This window comes from Salarias fasciatus, chromosome 6 (genome assembly GCF_902148845.1).
Source record: "Salarias fasciatus chromosome 6, fSalaFa1.1, whole genome shotgun sequence".
Classification (NCBI taxonomy): domain Eukaryota; kingdom Metazoa; phylum Chordata; class Actinopteri; order Blenniiformes; family Blenniidae; genus Salarias; species Salarias fasciatus.
This window is the reverse complement of record NC_043750.1, coordinates 9,078,262-9,101,471: the sequence shown is the minus strand read 5'-3', so window position 1 is coordinate 9,101,471 and position 23,210 is coordinate 9,078,262. Positions and strand designations below refer to the sequence as shown.

General features: G+C 48.1%; 2 protein-coding genes across 3 annotated transcripts; one reads left to right on the top strand and one right to left on the bottom strand.

Moving 5' to 3' along the window:
- Positions 1–351: 351 nt before the first annotated feature.
- nup133 (nucleoporin 133) lies at positions 352–14,308 on the bottom strand. 2 transcript variants are annotated; one of them, XM_030095172.1, is made up of 25 exons: positions 14,071–14,308; positions 13,134–13,252; positions 12,875–12,978; positions 12,440–12,673; positions 12,148–12,318; positions 11,903–12,058; positions 11,701–11,771; positions 11,317–11,464; positions 10,836–10,986; positions 10,592–10,746; positions 10,358–10,449; positions 9,858–10,021; positions 9,683–9,777; positions 9,352–9,576; positions 9,150–9,272; positions 8,965–9,064; positions 6,466–6,729; positions 6,251–6,384; positions 4,694–4,852; positions 4,449–4,584; positions 3,773–3,891; positions 3,222–3,302; positions 1,575–1,639; positions 917–1,005; positions 352–576 (listed from the first exon to the last, which is right to left on the bottom strand). In XM_030095172.1, exons 1-25 carry the CDS (start codon positions 14,193–14,195, stop codon positions 440–442), a joined length of 3,417 nt encoding a protein of 1,138 aa, XP_029951032.1. In that variant the 5' UTR covers positions 14,196–14,308; the 3' UTR covers positions 352–439. The 2 variants fall into 2 exon arrangements, with proteins under 2 accessions (XP_029951032.1, XP_029951033.1); XM_030095173.1 differs by having other exon boundaries at positions 13,134–13,249.
- LOC115391079 (histone H2B 1/2-like) lies at positions 11,886–22,182 on the top strand. The gene is made up of 2 exons (XM_030095177.1): positions 11,886–11,890; positions 21,742–22,182. The coding sequence occupies exon 2, from the start codon at positions 21,747–21,749 to the stop codon at positions 22,119–22,121; it is 375 nt and encodes a 124-aa protein (XP_029951037.1). The 5' UTR covers positions 11,886–11,890; positions 21,742–21,746; the 3' UTR covers positions 22,122–22,182.
- The last annotated feature ends 1,028 nt before the right edge of the window (positions 22,183–23,210 follow it).

Sequence of the window (23,210 nt, the reverse complement as noted above, 5' to 3'; positions counted from 1 at the left end):
ATTGAACTCGGACGTGGTTCAAAAACTCCTCCTGCAGCATTTTCAGGAGTTATCTGTGGGCAGATAAAGGTAGACGGGGTCTGCATGGTCTTACCTGGACCAGCGGGCTGGACCTGCTGTCAGAACCCTGTAGAGGCCGGTTCCTCCACGAAGAGCTGCGTTCCAAACAGCAGCTCAGAACTTAATGCTTCCTGTGTCGTTTTTTTTTTTTTTTGGTTTTGAGATCCGTTTTTGAAATGGAAAGTGCATTATAAATACAATGTATTGTCATTGTGTAGGAGTAATAGCTCGTCTCGATGAATAGGAGCAGATGTGTCGCGTTAACGAACAATCAGAAGTTACATATTTAACTTATTGAAAAATTTATTTAGAAAAAAATTAGGAACAGATCTTAGGAATCGTGAGGAAGCTGAGGAGCGGAGGCGGAGGGAAACGGCCGTCACATCTGGATCTGGAGGTAATGCTCGTAGTTGGCTCGAAGCACGAACTCGAAGTAGGGCTTGTTTTTCAACGCGCTCAGCTCGTCCAGCTCCAGCAGGTCCTTGACATCCGGCAGGTACGTCTGCAGCGGAACGCCTGAGGAGGAGACGACGCGTTCATCCGAGTTATCTGAACAGTCCAGGCTGAAGACAAACCCACAACCAGAACCGAGCAAACATCAGCACCCCCCGGTGGCCCAGCATGAAAACTGCACCGTTTTTTACTGTTTCTGTCGTTTCATTTTCTAACTGTCTGAACACGAAGCTTTACTGTGAAGTCTGAAGCAGCGTTTTTACATCTTCTCTTCAGAAAATATTAAATTCACTGTAACGTCTTCATAATGCCTCTCTGGGATTTCTAACAACAGCTGAACTTACGAATATCAAATACAAACAGGAATCATTTCAGCAGCACTTCCTGTGAAAGTGTCTCCCACCTTCCTGAATGAGTTTGAGGAGGACCTTGACGAAGACGCTGTCCTTGGCCGCCTCCAGCGGGTCGTCGCTGCCGTCGGCGGAGGACCAGCTGAGGGCGAAACACTCGGGGTGAGAGAGGGTGAGAGACTGCCGTTCACACACTCAACACCTACAGTCTCACTGCATCTTCAACACGGGAAGCAAACCTCGCTTTCACCTCTGCCGGTCCGTTCATAGCAGAGATCAGAGACCTGGGGACTGATTCTGATGAAAACTGGCAGACGGAAGCGATTCTGGATCAGACCAGGTGGAGGTCGTAGCTCTGAGTGCTCTCTTCTCGGTTCAGATATATATAAAATGCTCGATCATGTCTGTTCTGGGAATCAGTACATAACCCCGGACTGTTTGAGAGAGCTGAGTCAAATCAAAGCTGAGCAGTTACGATCCTCACTAAGCTTTACTTTCCTCTGAACAGGAGACGATCAGAAATGTTCAGGTTGCTCTAAATGCTGCCAGTCGGCTTGAATTTGACTGGTTTCCTGGTTTTCTTCCGTCTGGTGTGACGAACAGACTTTCTAACGATCTGATGCAGTAAGAGGCCTTTTCTCTCCGTCTCTCCATGAAGCCGTTGGGTTGAAGACGCTGCAGATGGATAATAAACTCCAGGTTTTCACTCACTCGTCTCTCCGGAGCGCTTTTCCCAGGATCTCACACTTGAGAGCGTCGATGTTCACGTCGTCCTCCTGAAACAGAAACACCCGGTTCAACCCAGAAATCCTTTCTTCCATGTGTGAAACACTGATAACCCCCTCCGCATTTATTCCTCCCCCAGAGGTCACCGTCTCCGCACCACAGGCGCAGGCAGCAGCCGGCGCCTCATTCACGGCCGGAGACGGATCCTTTTCCGATGGAAATCAGACAAACCGCCCTGCTTCTAACAGCTGGACTGAGGAAACAGTTTCTGTGCTGCAGCGAGAAAAACTGAGACACAGCAGAGTCGACGGCCGGGGAGAGTTCAGAGCGACCTGCTCCGTTTCTTTGAATATGTAATAAAAACCCTGTAAACTTTAAAATATAAACTTTTCTTTTCAATACAATTTATGGCGTCGATGCTCGTGTGACGGAAGAAGAACTCAAACCTGAAACAATCTTCCAGTAGTTTTAGGAGAACTTTTAGTTTAGTTTTCTCAACTATGACATGACGCCAAACAGATTAATTGAGGAGTTTGTGGTTCAGGCTCCGTTCAGACGCCAGCGTTTCAATGTTTTTACATTTTGCTTTCGTTGAAGCTTCACGACACAAACTCTAAACATTAACAATGGAGAACTCCGTCATTCATATGGACAGAGCGCCACGCTGGATTGTTGTTAGGGAGACTGTCCAGGAGGATCTGGACTGGAACCAGGACCAGGAGAGTCTGGGCCAGGGGTCTGCCACCTGTGGCTCTTCAGTCCCTCTGTAGCGGCTCCATGAAGCCTTAACAACATCATACCTGAATAAACATTTAACTTATTTTCATATTATTGTACGATTCGTCACTCTTGGTTCAAAGGGGATTCAAAAAAGGTTCAAGTACAACTGGGAGCAAAACAGCAAAAATAAAAATAGGAAAACCACAAGAAATGGGGAGAAAAAATGATAGAACAGCTTAAAAAACGTGAAATGTCTCCAATTTCTAAAATAAATAAATGAAATATGGCTGGAAAAAGCAGGGAAAACTCCTTAAAAAGAGGTAAAATGGCAAAAAAAAAAAAAAAAAAAAAAGGCTAAAATTTTAGAACTGTCAACAAAAACCTCGAAAAGACAAAAATCTTATCGGGGACAAAAATAGGTTCAGTGTAATAAAATGTTCACTATTCTGAACTGCAGTTTAAACTTCATGAATTCTTCATAAGACACAGGTTTTCGTTTGTGAAGCTTCCTGAGCTGCGTTCGTCTCGTTTTAAAGGTTAAATCTTCTTCATGGCTCCAGAACTGCTGGACCTGACTGAAAGTCACTGAAACGTCTCTTTGGGTCATGAAGGCTGCAGAACCCTGGTCTGGACCGAGTCCTGACACTCTGGAGGAAACACAGCGGTGGTGCTCTTATTCAGCAGCAGCGCTTCCACCATAACGGAGTGGTGAGTATTTTCAAAAAGTTCCACGCCGGGACTCCTTTCCAAAAACGGTTTCTGTGGGTCCGACCACCGTCGCCATGTCAACCAAACAACCGAAACACAGAGGGAGTTTTGGGTTTTCACTTGAAAACCCTGCTGTGTGAACGGCCCGAGTCTCAGCTCCACCTAGTGTTGGAGCCGAGAAGTGCGGCGTGTCCGTGAGGTTACCTGGTGCAGGTACTCCAGCAGGTCCAGGGCCTTCTTGAAGTCGTACTCGTTGGCTCGCCTGTTGTCGTCACAGATGTACAGCTGGAAACGAGGCGTGAGCAGCGTCAGCGTTAATTCCAGGGGGGCAGATGTGTTTAAAGCAGAAACGATCTGAGGCCGGATGTCTGGAAGGCTCCTCTGGTTCCCTCACTCAGTTCAGAGCTGCGCTACCGGCGAGTCTGCGAACCTGCCGGCGGCGGCGCTTCTTTAATCTGAGCATCAACCATGAACACGACACACTAAATGATCCAGGAAACACAAAAATACAAACTGAAGCATCACAGCGCTTCCTGAGGTCTCTTGATCATTCTCCGATTTCATGATTCCGAGTCAAAACCTGCAGTACGAGACGCAGCCCTGCGGCATTATGGTTCCCCCACCATGCTAACCTGCTGGCAGGGCGTTTTGCTCCATGCAGACTTCAGGGGACAAACTGCTGCTTTGGATGGAGTGTGTGTGTGTGTGTGCATGTGTGTGTGTGTGTGTGTGTGTGTGTGTGTGCGTGCTCCCACCTGTATGAGGTTGTGAGCGCTGAGCAGAGGCATGGTGTCGGGGTTCTGCTGCTTCTCCTCCAGAAGCTGCCGGGGCAGAGTCTCCTGATGCAGCAGGAAGCGCTCCTGCTCCACGATGTCTGGAGGGACGAAGACTTCATGAAACCCGGGACAGGCTGCGAGACGCGTGACGGCCGCGCATGTCCACGACGGGGGAAATGAGGAAACGAGCGCGCCAGCTGACCAGTGGTTCAATAATCCCCAACGGATAAGAGCCCGGCATCTGGCCGCCATTAACTGTGACTTATCTCATCAGCAGTGTCCCTAACCCCCTACTAGAACCAGGGTTTGAATCCCTCCTCCCACAATCTGTCAGACTGCTCCGCCCACTCATCTCCTCATGTCTCGTCCTGCTGAAAGGAAGTTTCTCCTTCCTAACGTCTGTGTGATTGTTGGGTTTTCCTCTGTCGTGAAGTGACACCACAGGAATTAAACTGAATGAAGTTTTTTTAAAGAGCTCTTTATAGATGATCTGAATTTAATATAATTCAATGCAGACTAAAACCTGTCTAAATAAAACTGAAGAACAGTAAAGGAGAGTAAAGATCACAGCAGGCCGTCCTGCTAATACACTGGTTCCTCTCTTATTATTTAGATTTCGTTATATTTAACGAAGCCAAGCTTGCGGCGTCTTTACCGTCGACGTGTCTGCTGATCTCGTCCTCGGGCAGGTCGGAGGCCAACACCGTCAGCTTGCTGAGAGCCAGCAGCGTCTTCTTCTTCACAAAATATCGAGTCTCGGCGTTGGCCTGGTTGTAGAGAGTCCTGTGGGCCTGTGGAGACGCCAGGCGGAACCTCAGGGACAACGCAGACAGGAGGGACAAGCTACCACAGCCCCTGTGTGTGTGTGTGTGTGTGTGTGTGTGTGTGTGTGGGGCGTACGCTGGGGTAGTCCTGGACGTGGATGTGGTGCAGCCAGCTCAGATGCTGATGCGCCTGCAGGAAGCTGGCCAGCTGCTGGTGCTGGGTGGCCGGCTGGGACAGCAGCTTCCCCCTCTTCCCCTTCTCCATGTACCAGCGGAACAGGAAGTCGGCGAAGTTCTGGGACGGGAGGAGACACCGGGGACCGGGAGGACGTCAGCGTGAAGTTTCTGCACTGGTGCGCATCATGTACTCGTATCGGGAGATCAAAAACGTGACATTTGGCTTAAATCGAGCGAACGCTGAATCAGAAAACACAAGTCTCTGTTTTTGCAGACGACACTGGGCTCTACGAGTCGGTGTCCCTGGAGGACCACAGTCCCTCATAACCGCCGAGCTGACCAGTGGGGGTGCTAGAAAGGTTTCCTACTAAACTCAGAGAGAATGGAGGTTACTATTTTTGGTCTCCAAAGAAGAAAGGTTAAAGGTCAGCGGCACTCATCTTGTCAACACCCACATTAAGATAAAAATCAATTCAGCTCCCTGCCATCTGAAAAACACAGTAAGAATGAAAGATTCCTGATTCAGAGAAAGTTTTTTATACTTTCTTCTTCAGCAGCTTGGATTATCGTTCAAACTGTTCATTTTCATGAAACATGAAAATCTGTAAAAAAAACCAAGTGTGTGTGTGTGTGTGTGTGTGTGTGTGTGAGTGTGGGGGGGTAACTAACTTGAATTGCCATCATCGGGGTTAAGGTTAGAACCAAATGTTCTGCGACTGTCTCGAAAACAACAGGACGCGATTCGTGTCCGATATAAATGATTGTTGATTGGGTGAGAATGAACGATTTCGACCAATGAGCATGCCCGTTTCATTTCACTCTGTCAGCCATATTGCGAACGGCTCGTTGGATTTGAGACTGTTAGCAACACTTTCCATTGAAATCTGAAGTTTTTAAACACAAAAACCAGAAGAACCTGTGTCGGATATTAACAAAGGCGTCACATTTAGCTGAGAGTGGCGAGGAGGAAGCGTCACAGTGAGGGGAAAAAAAGATGAAGGAGCTCCGCCAGACAACGCCAAAACATTCAGCGTCATTAACTCTGGCTCCCCCAATCCTAGTGGTCCAGAAACCTTCAGAAAACATCACACTTTAAGTATTCTCTACAGATTACAGTAAGAATGCAAGTAGTTTATCGCTGACGCTGCAAGATTTATTCCAGGTTTTGTTATTTTGTTCTTGCACCAATAACGACAGAAATGGCTTAAAAACCTTCTGCTTCAGGGTGACGGTGGCACCAACACCCCCGGAGCTGTATGCAGTGTTTCAGACAGAAGAAACAAGGTGGAGGTGGGTCCCTGTCTAAGAGACTGAATTTGTTCAATTCTGCTTCATTTCTTTAACTTTGACACAAACCTCACAGACGCACCATTAAAGTGTGGAACTGTGCGGCGCTGCTGCTGCTTGAACGCTGCATCATGCTGATGCCAAACTTCCTTCATATATAAAATAAAACCAACACTCATTACTTTTTGCCTGCTGGTGCCCTGCAGCGCGTCGGCTGCCTCCTGCGTACCTGCTCGGCGAACTTGGCCATGTAGTGCTGCAGGCGGCTCTGGTTGTCCGTCTGCTCGCACATCTGGACCAGGATGTCGAAGTCGCAGTATTTCTCAGCCAACGCCGCCACCCACTGGTACTGACCCAGCTCCACTGCAACACACAGCACGGCGCGGCCGGTCATCGTCGCCGGTCCGGTCCACGGCGAGAATCGCTCGCGGCTCGCTCACTCACACAGCGGGGTCAGCAGCTCCGAGCGCCGCTGCACGTACTCCATCTCCAGGCTGTCGTAGCGCTCCTGCTGGGCCCCGGGGGGCCTCTGCTGCTGCAGCGAGGCCAGCTGGGCCACGTAGCCGCCCAGGTACAGGTCCAGCAGCGCCACCAGCTGCTCGCACACGGCGGCGCGCAGCTCCGAGTCGGCGTGCGGGTACACCGAGCGCAGGATGAGGTCGTGCTGGCGGGACAGGACGGTGCGAATCCCGCCGACGCCTCCGGACGCTGGAGGAGGAACGGAGGAGAAGATCTCAGCAGTTCAGCTCTGCAGAGTCCTAAAGCTCATTCTTCATGTCTGCGCTGGTAATGGCGCCTGAAGACTTCCGAGGCTGTGTCGGGGGGATAAAGGCCTAAATATGCAACAGCTTTAAGACTTTTTGTCCATCTTCTGCCTTCATTTTGTGGGTAATTTGCTTTAATTAATAATAATTTGGTTTACAGATACTTAGAAAAGTGAGCAGCACCATTTGTGCCATTGCTGATCAGCATCGCTCATGTGCAACTTCAGACCAAATAATAAATACTGCCAGGACAGAAATGTCGTTTTCTTTTAGTAGTCTGAACCTATTTCATGGACGTATGGATTAGAAAAGTTGCTCCAGATCAGGGGTGTTCAACCTGCGGTTCTGGAGCCACATGTGGCTCTTCAGTCCCTCTGTAGCGGCTCCATGAAGCCTTCACCACATGATAGGTGAATAAACATTTAACTTATTTTTAAATTACTATATGATTTGTTGCTCTTGGTTCAAAAGGGATTCAAAAAAGGTTCAAGTAAAATTGGGGAAAACAGCAAAAACCACAAGAAATGGGAAAAAATGAAAGAACAGCTTAAAAAACCTGAAATGTCTAAAATTTCTAACAAGAAAATGAAATATTGCAGGAATAAAGCAAACAAAACTGTTTAAAAAGAGGCAAAATGGCTAAAAAAAAGACTAAAATTTTTTAAACTGTTGAGAAAAAAAGCTTGAAATGAACAAAACTGTTAAAATAAAATAAGATACAAAAACAGGTTCAGTGTAATAAAACGTTCACTATTCTGAACTGTAGTTAAACTTCATGAATGCATCATAAAGGCCCGTCCATGCTTCACATGTCCGCGTGGGTGCGCGTTGCGCATTGGTCCGCGTGACGTAAAAATCGTCATGAATTCCTGTCCGCTAGGGTCCGCGCGGACCGATCCGCGGACGTCCGCGCAGCAGCCAGAAATTGAGACCGCGTTGCGCATTGCGCGCAGGTCGCGGAAGTGTGCGCCTGCGCCAGAGCGCCATAGCAAACAAAACATGACGGTAAACGTGAAAGTAGACGGAGCTCCAGCCTGATGGCTCCACTTAAAGACACCGAAAGAGTGAAAAACTCGTGGAAAGAGAGAGAGACTGTCTGGAGGGAGGAGAAGGTCTGCAAACAGAAGTGAAAAAGTAACTAATTGCTCCAGCGCCGCTCCGCGATTCAGGAACAGAAAAAAAAGGCTAAATAAACTTTAATACTTAAAGATAATGTACTGACAATGTATGTGCTTAATTTTCTCTAAATAATCCGTAATAAGGAGCGGATAGACAGTCTGTAGAGCCGGAAAAGCTTCTCGAGGCTGCGTGGATCACCGCCTGGACGGGACGCGCACAGCTGAGCTCAAAATGTAGCATGGGAGAAAGCGCGTCCGCATCGGTGGTGCGCGGACCTTCCAAAGCGGACGCGGAAACGCGTACATGTGAAGCATGGACGGGCCTTTAGATCTAGTTTCTTTGTGAAGCTTCCTGAGCTGCGTTCGCCTCGTTTTAAAGGTTAAATGTTCTTTATGGCTCCAGAACAGCCGGACCTGACGGGAAGTCACTGAAAATGGCTCTTTAGGTCATAGAGCAGGGGTGGGGAACCCTGGTCCTGGAGGGCCGCAAACCTGCATGTTTTCCACGTCTCCCTGCTTCAACACACCTGAATCGAATCAAGATTCATGGCCAAGTCCAGCAGAAAGCCAGATAACGAGCCTCATTGCAATCAGCTGTGTTGAAGCAGGGAGACATGGAAAACATGCAAGTTTGCGGCCCTCCAGGACCAGGGTTCCCCACCCCTGTCATAGAGGCTGCAGAACCCAGGTCCTGATGAATTCAACATGGTGTACCGCCCTCTGCTGGACTCACTGAAGAACAACCAGACCAGCCTGAAGGACGTCCGGCAACGCCACAAACTCCAGGAGCGTTTATGTGCATCAAGGAAACGAATTCGGGCCTGATGAATGTAAAAGTTTGAATGTTCTCTGGGAGCTTCCTCCAGATTCTACACTTTCCGGCCGCAACGCCAAAACATGCATTTGCGGCTGAAATATTGCCGTTGTCCTTCCTCGTAAAGTGCAGAGGAGCGTTGGACTGGTTTGGGCGCCGTGCGTCCACGGCTCTCTCTGAGCGATCCTCCTGACCCTCCGGTCCAGCGGGCAGCAGCTCAGCGGGCGGTGGAGGGGGATTCTGTTACCTGTCCACGGGATGAACTCCGGCTCCGCGGCGGCCGACTCAGACGCTCGGTACATGGAGGCCTTGGTCTCTCTGTACTGCCCAGCAGCCTGCAGCATGTCCTGCACACACACCACACACAGATGGGACAACTCGTCTCAGCCGCGCCGCTCTGGAGCAGGGAATCCTGGGAGCTGGGGCGTTCACCTTGATGATGCTGTTGACGGTGAGGACCCCCTCGGCCCACTGCGCCGACTCCACCGGATTGTCCTTCAGGCTTCGCTCCTCCTCCTCCAGCAGACAGTCGAACAGCGAGGAGATCTGCGACACCTGCGAGAGCGACGGCAACCGTCCAGCAACGCGTCGCAAACCAGACCCCGGACCCCCGGCCGCCGGACGGGACCCCCACCTCTCTGAAGAAGACGTCGGCGGCGGTGAGGCTGGGGGGCACGCCGTCGCCGCGGCGCCGCAGCGCCGCCGCGATGGCCCGGTTCACCAGCTCGGCGTGTTTGGTGTGGTGGTTCTTCAGCACCATGGCGGCCTGCAGCTTCTCGGCGTGCTCGCACAGCAGCAGGCGCGTCGCCATGGGAGACGAGCGGACCGTCACCTGACCCAGCCGGTCCAGCAGACCCACCTGAGCACAGAGGGGGGGGGGGGCGGGGCGAGAAGATGCCGTGACGAGCAACGCCAGGAAACCCTCAACTGCACGCTTCACCGACCGTGGCCGTGAGACGACCCACCTGCAGCAGGAAGTCCATGAAGCAGCCGTGAGCCTTCATCTTGTCCTCCAGCTGGTGGAGGATGATGAGGGAGGTGAGGGGGAACCCGGCGCTCTCTGGAAGGGAGAAACACCGACCAGTAAAAACTGTTCCTGGTCTCGTGAAATCTTCGGACCACGTGGCCCCTCCTCCTCACCGTCAGGGACCGACTCGGCCCAGCGCGGGTCTGAGGCCGGGTAGTCGTCCACCAGGTCCAGGTCGATCTGCGTCACCAGGCCGTCCAGCTCGGCGCTGTCCTCTCCGTCGCCGTCCGCGGCGAAGAGCTCGTCCGTGACCGTCTGAGCTCCGACCAGATCGTTACTGAGGAGACAGGAGACGCGCGGTCGCTGTAACGGGCTTCGTTCACACAGCCGAGGCGCTACGCAGAGCTGATCCTACAAGAGCAGCCGGAGGTGTGCCAAAACAAAAACTGTTCACATCTACAGAAACACTGGAACCACGGGACGACCGACTTTCTTCATTATTGAAGAAAGATTTACTGAAGCGCCTTCAGTCTGATTTCCTTCTGAAATCAAATCAATCTGAGCTTTTTTTCCCCTCCAGACAGGAAAACTGTAAATATCCCGACACAAAGATCAAACGGCGTTAAAACCACAGGAGGTTTGGCTGCAGCGGAGGCGGAGCTTCTGAACGTACCGACAGAACTGCAGGAAAGCGGCCTTCAGCAGTTTGGTTTTGTCCTCCTGAGCGACAGTTTCCGCTCTGCTGGGAGTCTCCATCGACGAAACCTTCGAAACGCGACACACTCGTCAGCCTCAAGCAATCCAGATCGGGGAGTTCTGTCCGGCCTCGCTCTCGAACGCAAGCGGAAATGGGTTACTGGTTCGAGACGCCGCCGTACGGACGGAAGACCGCGATCGGCGGCGTTACCTCCGGGGCGGCGGCCAGCGAGGAGCACAGCGAGTCCTCCATCATCTCGGGCAGGATGGAGGCGGTCTCTCTGGCCACCACCGCCACCAGGCCGCTGTTCAGGGAGAAGAACACGGGCAGGTTTGCGCAGCAGCCTCCGCCCCGGACGCCGTCACCTGAACACAGCCGGCCACACACACCAGTCAGAGCAGGACTCTCCTTCAAACGTTCGGACCGCTGGATCGTTTCTGAACGTGTGCAGCACCCGGCGAGTTGAAGCTGATTTTCTCGTCGGGCAGCGCCGCCCTGCTGGTCCCCGTGGAGCAGGCGAACACCAGCTCCTCGCTGTACAGGAAGGCGGCGGAGCCGGGGGCGGGCGGCAGCACCAGCTTGGTCTCCTGCAGGGCCTCCTCGCTCTGAACAAACCAGAACAGAGAGAACACGCCACTTCCACCAGAATCACAGGATCACCGAAGGTTTCCGGGTCTGCCAGCTGAATTCCACCTCATTTCAAATACCGAACCCAAGAGTCAAACTCCAGAGGGAGGAAAGTATCAGATAAAATGAGTAACATTTCATTTTGGCCTACAACTTTACATTTTAATGACACATGTATTAAAAACAAAGAGTCTGATGTTTTTTTCCAGAGTGTAGACGAGCAAGAAGAACAACTAAAAGATCTATCTTCAGATCATAGTCACTACTTGGGCCTGAAGGGCAAAAACAGCCATTCGGACCAGCCCTACCTGGAAGGGGGCGCTGTGCTTGGTGACCTCCACGGTGAACTGGTCCGAGATGGCGGCGCCGCCGTCCTGCAGAGTGACCAGGCAGAAGTAGGCCATGCAGGGACTGTCGGAGGGGTGCCAGGCGGCGGCCAGGACCACCAGGCCGGCTCTGGAAGCACAGCGGGAGCGTCACGGTGCGGCGAGGAGAGGGAGAGCCCAACAGAGCAGCCACGTTTAACAGAAGAACACAACTATTCCAGTGTCTGTGCCGTCGACTGGTGGTCAATAAAATGAGTAAACAGAAAATTCAACCAGAATTGTAGAATCTTAACACGACAGGTTTCCTCCTGCCCTCCGTCGGTCCCTGTCATTATATTCTAAACAGTCTGAAGACGCAGCACTCACTGGCTGAGCTTCATATCCAGGTAAGCCACGTTCACGCCCTCCTTCATGTCCTCGTAGTTGCTCTCTGAGCCCTGCAGGTGAAAATCACTTCAGTGGAGCCACCACAGCCTCTGAGGAAGCTCACTGTGGGGAAAGCTTTAGGAGGCGGAGCCGCTAACTGAAAACCAAAACATACATTTCCAGGATATCAGTGTGGGCTCACCCAGATGGCGTCCGCGATGCTCTCGGCCAGCGCCCTGCGGACGTCCCAGCTGAGGACCTGCTGCTCGGAGCCGTCGTCCAGCTCCCACTTGCTGAGGCTGGAGGAGGTGAGCGTGTAGAGGCAGCCGGTGGCGCCCGTCCACAGCACGCTGTGCAGCTGCAGCGGAGGCACAGCCGCAGAAAAGATGAGAAGACGCCGCGGCCGGGAACCAGAGACGGACGGCGCCGCCTCCAGTCGTGACTCACCGTGTCGTTGGCGGGAGGGGAGAGGATCCCGAACAAGCTGGAGACGCGGCGTCCGATGCCGGAGAGCACGCCGTGCCCCTGCTGTAGAGCTCGGTACTGCAGCTTCCCCGAAGAGTCGGCACACGCTCTCCACAGGTGATTCTTCTCTGAAGACAGGACGAAGCTCCCACCCTGAGAGGACAGAGGGACGGAAACCCAACCTTCACATCCAGGCAGTCCGTCTCCGCTGCGTTCTCTCTGCATCCTCAGGTTGTCAGGGTTGATTTTGAAAAATCTCAGAAAGTCAGCTCACTCTGACAGCAACGACGAAGTTGCAGAGGTCACCGAGGTCCGTCTCGGTCTCCGTGTAGTTGCCCTCCTGGGCCAGGCTGGGCCAGAAACGAGCTGTTCCCTCCACATTTACAGCCAAGACGGAGATGGACTGAACAGCGGCGACTTCCAGAGGAGCGGCGGACGCCATGGCCATGAGGTCTGCCGTGTAGTTATACTCACTGCTGGGCAGCTGCAGCTCTTTGCAGACCGACAGCTGGAAGGAAAAAGACGTGCTGTGAAATATCCGACGACTGCTGCATCGTTTGAAGGCATTTCCTCCTCCTGTGTCCAATCCACGCGCAGCTACTTGGAGTGATATTGGAATACATATTTGTGTTTCTGCTAAATTGCTTCAACACGAAGCTCTCGGTGGACAAGTGAGCCCTCCAGGAACACACTCATGAGTGCATCGTACCTTGGCCACAGCAGTCTGGCAGATCTTCCAGATGATCAGTTTCTCTCCACAAACCATCCAGGCCCAGCCACTCTCATTCACCTTCACCGAGATGTGATCATCAGCTGGAGCAGCAGAACACACACACACACACACACACACACACACACACACACACACACACACACACACACACACACACACACACACACACACACACAGTCAGTGGACAATAACCAGACAGGCCATCTTTTCCCAGACAAGGTGACGTTCTGCTCACCGTCCGCCATCGTCAGAGCCTCCATCACTTTGACGGGCAGCGACGAGCCGAAGGTCTGCACATCGAAGTTGATGGTGTCCACAGCTGCGTGACTCTGCACTCGGGACGGAGTCGACCTACTGGAGACACACATCACAATGTTGCTAAAACCAGCATTTACAACGTCAGGACCGAGTTTTCTTGCTACGCGAATGTCAGATTTCTGCCCTTGACCGACCGGGTGTTTCAGCGCAGTACTTTGTGTTGAATTACATACTGAGGTGAGTTTTAAAGGTCTCCCTTGACTGTGACTTCAGCCTGAAACTGATTTTCGTCTTCCTAAATAGCTGACTGGTCTTTTTGCTTCATATTATGGCAGGCGAAGCTGCGTCTCCTTCTGGCTAATATGAGACTCGTGAAGGTGTTCAGGGCCGTCTCAATGCTTTCTTCACACTGGGTCAATCTGACATATCTACTCATTTCACTACACTTTGTTTAATATACCACCAAATAAGGAGGTCCTCTCCTTCTGTCCCCGCACCCCAGACGGACTAGCAAAAAGCCGTCTCCTCTGAGCCTGGTTCTGCAGGATTCCGACCCACTGTCACTGATGCCTGCTCATGTCTATTTGTTCGGGTTTCTCTGGAAAAGTGCCTAAAAATGACTGTGTTACACTTGGTGCTGTAGAAATAAAGCCAAATTGAAATTGAAGACACTGTCACAGAGAGAAAAAAACCCCCTGCAGAACCAGACTCGGAGGAGACTTTCTGCAGAACCAGACTGGGACGTTCAGGTTGGAATGAGAAGAGGAAGAAGAGCAGACAGACTTGTCTCATATTTACACTCCATGCACCGCTTAACTTGCCAAACCCAAACAAACATCACTGTAACCTCACCGCTACAAACAGTCATAAGCCGCATGTATCCGTTATACCACCGGCTGGAGCTTCACACTCACCCCGCCGCCAGAGGCGTCCTCCGCGGGGAGAACAGCAGGCCGCCGGCCGACCCGGAGTTCTTCCTCCCGGGCGTCCGGCCCTGCTGCCGCCGGACCGGGCTCGGGGCGCCGCGGGGGCTGAACATGGCAGCACTGGAGGCCCGGCTTCACGGACAGCGGGGGGGGGAAAGAAACGGCTGGGCTTCCCTGTTGACAGCGCGAGGAAAACGAAGCGATTCTCACGCGCTCCTCCAAACACCGCGCGGAGCAGGCGCAGGAATTAAACGTCATCACGTATCCCGCCTATTTGTAAAAAGCTTTATTAACAATACAGCACAAGAACAACAGTGAGGATAACTGTAACCACACGATAACAATAATTATTATTAAGTATTACTACTACTACTGTTATTCGTAGTTTAAAATAAAACTAGTAAATAAAATCAGAATTTGAAAAAGAATCCGCTTTAATAGCCAAATTTGTGCATCAAAAGCAAGGGATTTGACTCTGGCTTTTTTTCACTCCTCACCTGAAGAGAAACGATAAAAAACAAACAGTAGCCAGGATAGAACAGAACAAAGAGACGTACTTTTAGGTAAAGGCAATATAAATAAATATAACAATTCTGTAAAAATAAATTACAATATTTAAAATTGTATGAGAATTTTAAAGAAAAGAAGGAAAGAACAGGAAAGAGCAACATTTACAATAACATTTTTAAACGCTGTACAAATTAAAGTCAGATATTGCTAACCAGCCATCAAAATCTGACTCCCTCCACAGATTTCCTCCTGTAATGACTTCATACGTTGTACAGTGGCAGCAGAGATCCAGATGCGCCTGCTGAGAAGGCTTGGAGGCTGTCACTCTGCTATAATGGGGGAGTCAGATTTTATTTCATATTATACAACTGTATTTCTATTCTTTAGTTAACTTAACCAACAAAACATTATCAACAACAATAATTTTTGACTTTATTGATAAATACAATACTTATTCAAAACAACAAACTGTATTTTGGCAACAATATCTTGCACTACAGGGGTGTCGGATTTTGAATAAGGAGATTGGGATTCATGTCAGTGAACATTTTTTTTTTTTTATTATATTATGATGTTAACGGTCCAACTGAAAAAAACCTCGAAGGTATGGAGCGGGTAGGGCATCACACTGCCTCCTGCTGGCGCAAATAGGTCATTACGCTCAAAGTCGGATTGGTTCAGAAGCTGTTCTAAAAATGAACGACAATGAACCCAAAATTACACAAAAACCCTTCAGAAAAAAAAAAACCCAAAAACAATATATGACCATATATTTCAAGTGTCACAATGCGGATTTGTACAATAATGATGAAATATTTTGAGAAATGAAGCCACTGGTGGTGGACATGCAGGTGAGAAGAGCACAATCATGTTCATCGCTGGCCACCTAATAATATTTAACAGAGAAAAAATCATGTTAATGGTTCGCTTCTTAATCACATCAGACTCTAAAACCACAAGCAGCAGTATATGGACAGCAATTTTTTGTTTTTAAATTCTTCAGTATATATAGCTCCTTCAAACCTTAACCAAAACCCATCAACTTTTAACACATTCAGCTTTTCAAACATTTTTAAAAACCTCTTAATTTTTTTGAACAGCCATTAAAAAATTTTTTCATCTTCTTCGGTGGTCAGGGCCGGCTCCAGGCATAGGCGAGCTAGGCAGCTGCCTAGGGCGCAGTGTACAGGGGGTGGGGGGGCGCGTGGCCGTACATGCTGCGCTGCTGTCACAAGCGGGTTCAAGATGCATATTTTTCTCACTTCCACATATTTGTGAGCAGTTGCATACCAGACAACCTCGGGAAATGGTGTGAGTGAAGCCACATGAATACGTAGTGATGCCTGCTCTCACCTGTCCTTAAGGCTTGACACTGATACGGTCAGATCACCTGAGACACATTTTGATACAAGGTGAGAACGAGGCCTAAAGCCTCGCTTCCACAGCTCCAGTACGGGTCGGGTCTGGTCGGGTTGGAGTGTGTTTCCACCGACCATGGTACACAACAACCTTCTTTGCAACAACTGTTACCATCCATTACCATCTGTGACCCCCCGATTTCTTGCTGCCCCTCCGTATGCGATACCTGGCACCATGTCCCAGATATGATAGGGAGGGATTTCAACAGAGCTGTTGGCTGACAGTCCCTAATGTTTTGGAAGTCTGCCATCTTTGAAAAGTTTGTTGGCAATCGGGATGGGCGAGTACCGATACCAGGTATCAGTATCAGGCCGATACTGGCCTTATTTCAAAGTATTGAGTACTTTTGAAGGCTGCCGATGCCAGCTGCCGATACTCAAGGCAAGAAAATCCCATGCGTAGTAAACCCTTGTCGCCGGGAGTTGGCACTACACTGCCGCAGGTTGACTTCTCCATGAGCGTCACATCCTACGCATTGACTACATGAATGAATCTGCGAGAACGGCTGCTCGTCTCACCAAAACTTTGCCGGTGTGGAAATTCTTTTATATAGGTGAAAACGAGCTGAGCTTTGCAGAATGCAAACTCTGCAACGCAAAAATTGCTAGAGGAGGTGCGTGATCATGTTCGTTTACCACCAGTAATTTGTTGAAACACCTCAGGGCGAAGCATGTGGACGAGAGTCTGATGACAGGCTGACGCTGTTGCGTTGGAAAAAAGAAAATTCCTGCAGCAACTCGACAGCAAACTCTGCAGAAGACCGAGAAACTGAAGAGCAGAGATCCGAGAGCAGTAGAAATAACACGAGCAATTCTTTCACTTTAGTTCATACAAAAGCATTAGAATGAGTACATTTAAAAACTTTAGTTTATGTGAAGTGTAAAACTCAGAGAAAGAAGTTTTATCTTGCACTTTAGTTCATTAAAGCAACACTAAGGAACTTTCAGTTTTCGTTGATTTTGGCGACGCAAGTGGACAAAAGCGGTAGTGTTTCGCCTGAAGGAATACTTCAGTTCCCATGAGGCCTAGCGCGTGACGTCGTAAAATGCTGCTCCCGGTGGCATGCTGTCGGACTGAACTCGCCTACATTAGGTGCGTTCGACATGAGAAAGCCAGAGGCAGACCTTTAAAGGTGCCTTAAGGAGTTTGCACGTTTTATGCGAAACAGCGCCCCCTGCAGGCCTTGGGCGTAACGCAGCTTAGTGAAAAACTCGTCCCTGTGGCTCCCGTGCACGGAAGAGGGGGACTCCTTCCTCGCTCGTTTAGTAGCGCTCAAGTAAGATTTAAGTTTCTTCTACCTGTTGGAGTCTGTGTGGAGCTGTGGCAGTGCTAGAAGCCAGTCTGTTCTGACTTTCTGGAAGATCCTGCTCAGTTGTTGCTCACTAAGCATCTGGCGGAGTAATGGCGGACATAATGAAACCTAACCAGCCATTACGTCATTCCTTTCAAATTCTCCCCAAGAAATACAAATTGCCGGACCGGCACTGTGACTTTCAAGTGACAGTTTAGCGCTGTTAGAGGTACTTGTAATGAATATGTCAGGGCACATTGTACACATCATTAAAAATGTGTAACATATTTATGGTGGAAAATAAGTATTTTTAAGGTTGAAAAACTCCTTAATGCACCTTTAAGACTTTTGAGCCGCCCCGCCCAGATTTGGCCCGGCGTCACTGATACGTAGGACCTACGTAGGGCATCGAAAACTCGCGAGATCGGTCACAGAGGAGCCGCTGTGAGCTGCTCCAGAGCAACTCACCGCGGCTACCTGGCCCACCTCTCTGGTTCATACAGGCAGGGGATTGGACCCGAGCCCACTCCTCATCAGTTTGATGACAACACGCTTCATTTGCATAAATAAACACCCAGTCCCGGCTCCAGCCCAATGTTGGGGGGGGGGGGGGGGGGGGGGGGCGCAAAGGTGGCGAAAAAGTAACGGAGCAACAGAAAAACAGAATCCACAGACCAGAAGCCTGTTCTATCATGTCCAACAACGTATGATCATTAATCACATTGCTAAAAAGCACAAATAGTAAAAAAACAAATGATAAAATAACCAGCTCTCATCTTTAGTAGAGCTGGAGCCTCCTCTTTTGTTTTTTGGAATTTTGAATTTTGAATAACACAACACTTCATATTGATTTGACCCAGCCAGCAGAGTTTGCTGCTGTTTTTAAAGCACATAATAGACTGAAAACTTTATTTATTTATTTTTTTTGACTGAGGGGGAGAGGCAGTCTGCCCCCCCTTGACGCCTGGTCCAGCTGCACGCACGCGTCACATGAAAGAAGCCGAAACGTAACTTAAAATTATTTAGTTTTTTTAAATTTTATTTATTTCAGTTAACTGAATATGAATTAACTAGTGCTGTCAATTTTAATCGCGATTAATCCATTGAGGTCTGCCAATTGGGTCAAAGAAAAGAACTAGAGGATAATAGTGGTTTTTCCTGACACTGGGACTGATTTATGAGGATTAGATTCTTCATTGCAATTAATCTGAACTTTAAAAAAGTTAATTGTTGACAGTTCACCATGAATTAATTCATGAATTAATGAATTAATTGCGATCAATGCGATTAAATTGCGATCATTGCGATTAAAACTGACAGCACTAGAATTAACACAATGTGACACACGAAAGAAATTATGAATTCTTTTGCTTTTAATAAGAAAAAAAAATTACCCCTCTGACAGCCAGGGCAAGGAGGCACAGGCGGGGGGCATTGCCCTCCTAATTGACACCCCGGATGACAGGCCTGTAAACACCCCCTACTGTGGGAGTCATGAGGAACACAAACATGGAGAACATAGGGTTGTCTGAGTTGGAGGCAGACTGATAACTCCGCCCCACAGCTGCACTGTCTGCTTCGTCTAGCTCCGCCTACCTCTGGCTTTGCCATCGTGAACGCACCTATTTGTTTCCAGAGGCTGTGTGAAGGACGGATAGCGACGAGGTCATGAATCTAATGGTGGCTAAACGATGTTACGTCATGATGTGACGCATGCCGTAAAGCAGTTCGCACATGTGGAGTTTTTTAGTGTGCAGGGTTCCTACCACCCTCCTCACAGCTGCTCAGTCCAAGTGAAAGCAATACTAGATGACACACGAAAGAAATTATGAAATCTTCTGTTTTTAATAAGAAAAAAAAATACCCCTCTGACAGCCAGGGGGGGAAGGAGGCACAGTGCGGGGGTTCCCTCCTAATTGACACCCCGGAAGACAGGCCTGTAAACACCCCCCATGGTGGGAGTCATGAGAAACACAAACATGGAGAACATAGGGTTGTCCGAGTTGGAGGCAGACTTATAACTCCGCCCCACGGCGCCGTCTGCTTCGTCGAGCTCCGTCTGCCTCTGGCTTTGTCATCGTGAACGCACCTTTTCTCATGTCGAACGCACCTACTGACGCCCTCAGCCCGTGACAGAGGGTCATTCAACTAGTTGTAAGTCGATGTATCATCACAAAAGATATTAAAATGTTTTCTTAAGGTTGAAAAGTTCCTTAGCGTCGGTTTAACAAAACCTTAAAACTCAGAAGGCTGTTTTATCTAGTTCATTTGAAAAATGTTAAAATGAGTTCATTTAAAAAAAGTATATAACTCAGAGTTGTTTGCTTATGTCTTGTACTTCAGTTCATTTGAAAATAAACCTTAAAACTTAGAGAAATTGTTTTATCTGGCACTTAATTTCATTTAGAAAACTGTAAAACTCAAAGAGTTGTTTGGTTTATTTTTCACTTTTGTTATATCTTAAACTCAGACTGTTATCGTTTGGGACATAAACATAGCGGCTGTGCTGCGTTTTTTTTTTTTTTTTTTTACAAATAAAAGTCATTTTTCAAAAATGATCTGTCATTGCATTATTTGAAATTTTATGTAGGGATGTGCGAGTACCGATACCAGGTATCGGGCCGATACTGGCCTTATTTCAAAGTATCGGGTACTCGTGAAGGCTACCGATACCAGCCGCCGATACTCACGGCAAGAAAACCCCACACGTAGTAAGCCCTCCTCGCCAGCAGGTGGCGGTAGTGCAACCAAATGGGATGCAGGCTGCCGACATACATGAAAGAGGAAGAAGCTCCTCTCTGGAGCGCTGACAGGCGCAGGGCTACACTGCAGCGGGCTGATTCTCCATGAGTCTCATCCAGAGCAGAGACAACAGGATGAATCCAGAACGGCTGCTCGTCTCACCAAAACTTCACCGGTGTGGAAATTCTGTTATATAAGTGAAAACGAGCCGAGCTTTGCAGAACGCAAACTCTGCAATGCTAAAATTGCTAAAGGAGGTGCGCGATGTTGTTCATTTACCACTAGTAATATGTTTAAACACCTCAGGGCGAAGCTTGTGGACGAGAGTCTGACGCTGTTGTGCTGGAAAAAAAGAAAACTCCTGCATCAACTCGATGGCAAACTCTGCAGAAGACCGAGAAACTGAAGAGCAGAGATCCGAGAGCAGCACAGAGAACACCAGCAACTCTTTAAACTAAGGAGTTTTTCTATCTTTGACTTTAGTTCATAAAAAAATCATTAAAATTAGTATATTTAAAAACCTTAGTTTATGTAAAGTGTAAAACTCAGAGAAAAGTGTTTTATCTTGCACTTAATTTCATTTAAAAACCGTTAAAATAAGTTCATTTTAAAAAGTGTATAACTGAGAGTTGGTTGTTTACGTCTTGTAATTCAGTTCATTTAAAAAAAAAAAAAATTAAAATTCAGAGAAATTGTTTTATCTTGCACTTAATTTCATTTAAATAAGTGTAAACTCAGAGTTCTTTGTTTTCTTTTTCAGACTATTATTTTTGGATGGCTGGGCTGCCTTTTTATTAGAAATTTCTTTTTCAAAAATAATTTGTCATTGCATTATTTTAAATTTTATGTATATAAAGTATTGGTATGAGTATTTGGTATCGGTGAGTACTGAAGATGGAGTACTCTTGGTATTAATACTTGGTATTGTTTAAAAAAAAGTGGTATCGAACACCCGTAGTCATCAGAAAACACTTCCTTAGCTGCCAAACTTCAAAAGTCTACCGAACACTGGTCTTCTCGGGAGGTGCAGCTGGAGAGAGTTAAGTTTGATGCCAAGTAAAACCATGACTGGTTCTGTTCGGTTTATCCAGGTCTGACAAAACTGAGATAAAATGAATGTTCAATACCTACAATCGATTAAACGTTAAACCAGACAATTTAATGATCACTTCAGTTTACACTTTTAAAGAGATCAAGAGTGAGTATTTAAATGTCTGATTAGGCTTTTGCATGATTGAAAACATTGATTCCATTAATTCAAACATCAATAATCACAGCAAATGAACTGCAGTCCCATCACTGATTGATCTGTAGACTCTCCTTCATTAGACTCTTGTTTTTCCTCAAAATGTGAACAGAATGAAAACCCCAGCCCAGATCCCAGCTCCCTCCTGACTTCAGACACCTGCTTAGTTCACAGTCAGTCCACTGAAGCTTCATAAACATCAATATTACTCTTTCATATGTTTCTTTTAGCCGGCGTTAACTGATTTTCCCGCTTCTTTGCACAAATGACTGCAGTTGGCGCGCAGTCTGACGGTCAGACCAGTTCCCCTCAGAAACTCGACCCCCACCCTTCAAGCAGCGAGGACTGGAACCAATCACAGCCAGGGGACAGCGCAGCAGCATCTCCATGCAGCCTGTATAAAGAGGACCGCTCCAGCGGGATCCGCATTCTGCTGTGAGGAGAGAGAGAGAGAAAATGCCTGAACCATCCAAACCCGCGCCCAAGAAGGGCTCCAAGAAAGCCGTGAGCAAGACCGCCGGCAAAGGAGGGAAGAAGAGGAGAAAGACCAGGAAGGAGAGCTACGCCATCTACGTGTACAAGGTGCTGAAGCAGGTCCACCCCGACACCGGCATCTCGTCCAAGGCCATGAGCATCATGAACTCGTTCGTCAACGACATCTTCGAGCGCATCGCCTCGGAGGCGTCTCGCCTGGCTCACTACAACAAGCGCTCCACCATCTCCTCCAGGGAGATCCAGACCGCCGTGCGTCTCCTGCTGCCCGGCGAGCTGGCCAAGCACGCCGTGTCCGAGGGCACCAAGGCCGTCACCAAGTACACCAGCTCCAAGTAAAGCGCTCTGCTGCTGCAGTCGAAACCCAAAGGCTCTTTCAAGAGCCACCCACTTCCTCTGAAGAGCATCTGACTATGTCAAACTACAAAACACGGCGGAAAATCGTATGCCAATTGCAGAGATATGAGAGCCAACTTTAGGTCAGTTCAATAAACCATTCCATGTCCCAGCAATATCTTAAACCTGTATCAATGAAATGAATAGGTGGAACCGAAAAGTTGTCACTGTATATAATTAAGACGAACCTTAACGATACGGTGGTGGAGAGGATGTCAGCTGCTGTTGATGAAGAGATGGAAAGGAGTGCAGTAGTTCAACATGGAAAAACAATTCCAGCTGTATTCAGAGCCCCTGCATCTGAAACCTTTAAAGAAAGCATGGAGGGAATATTTTCCTGTCAAAGCTTGTCAGAGGACTATTTTCCTTTTGTGGAGATCTCAATATAGAGTCACATGCAGGGAAACTCTGGGATCTGGTCAAATTCAAAGTTTTACAGAATGGATTTAAAGCAACAACCAATTCAGAAATTGTTTTGTAACACAGAGGATTATAACTTCAGAAGAAAACCTATTTATAAAATGACATTGTGTTTGTTCAAAAAGGGAAAGTATGTGTGTTCCAGTTGTTGGTGTGGATTTATTGAATGGGTCTGGTGAGGGAAGTAAAAAATGCTCAAAGATAAATTGTTAAAAAAAAAAGATACAAAAACTGTTGGGGAGATATGGTTGAGGATGGGTTGTGTGAAGGGCTGATTTTATCTGTTTATTATTTTAGAAAACTCAGAGTGGATAATAATTTAATGAATGTGTATATATTTAATTTGGGGATTGCTGCTTACATGTTTATTTTTGTATGTAAAGTGTTTTGAACGCTGTTTAATTCAGTTTCAATTAAAAAATGGGGCAGTCAGTGTTAGTGTCACTTTCACTTCGTCCTGCTCCTTTTCAGACGCTGTTCTTTTTTGCTTGTAATCGATAATTTGTTTTTTATATTTTTTTTTATTTTCAAAACAAATTTAAATTCAAAATCCCACATTCAAATTCGAGAGAAATTGTAGAGAAGACTTAGTCATCAAGCAAAAGCGTCAAA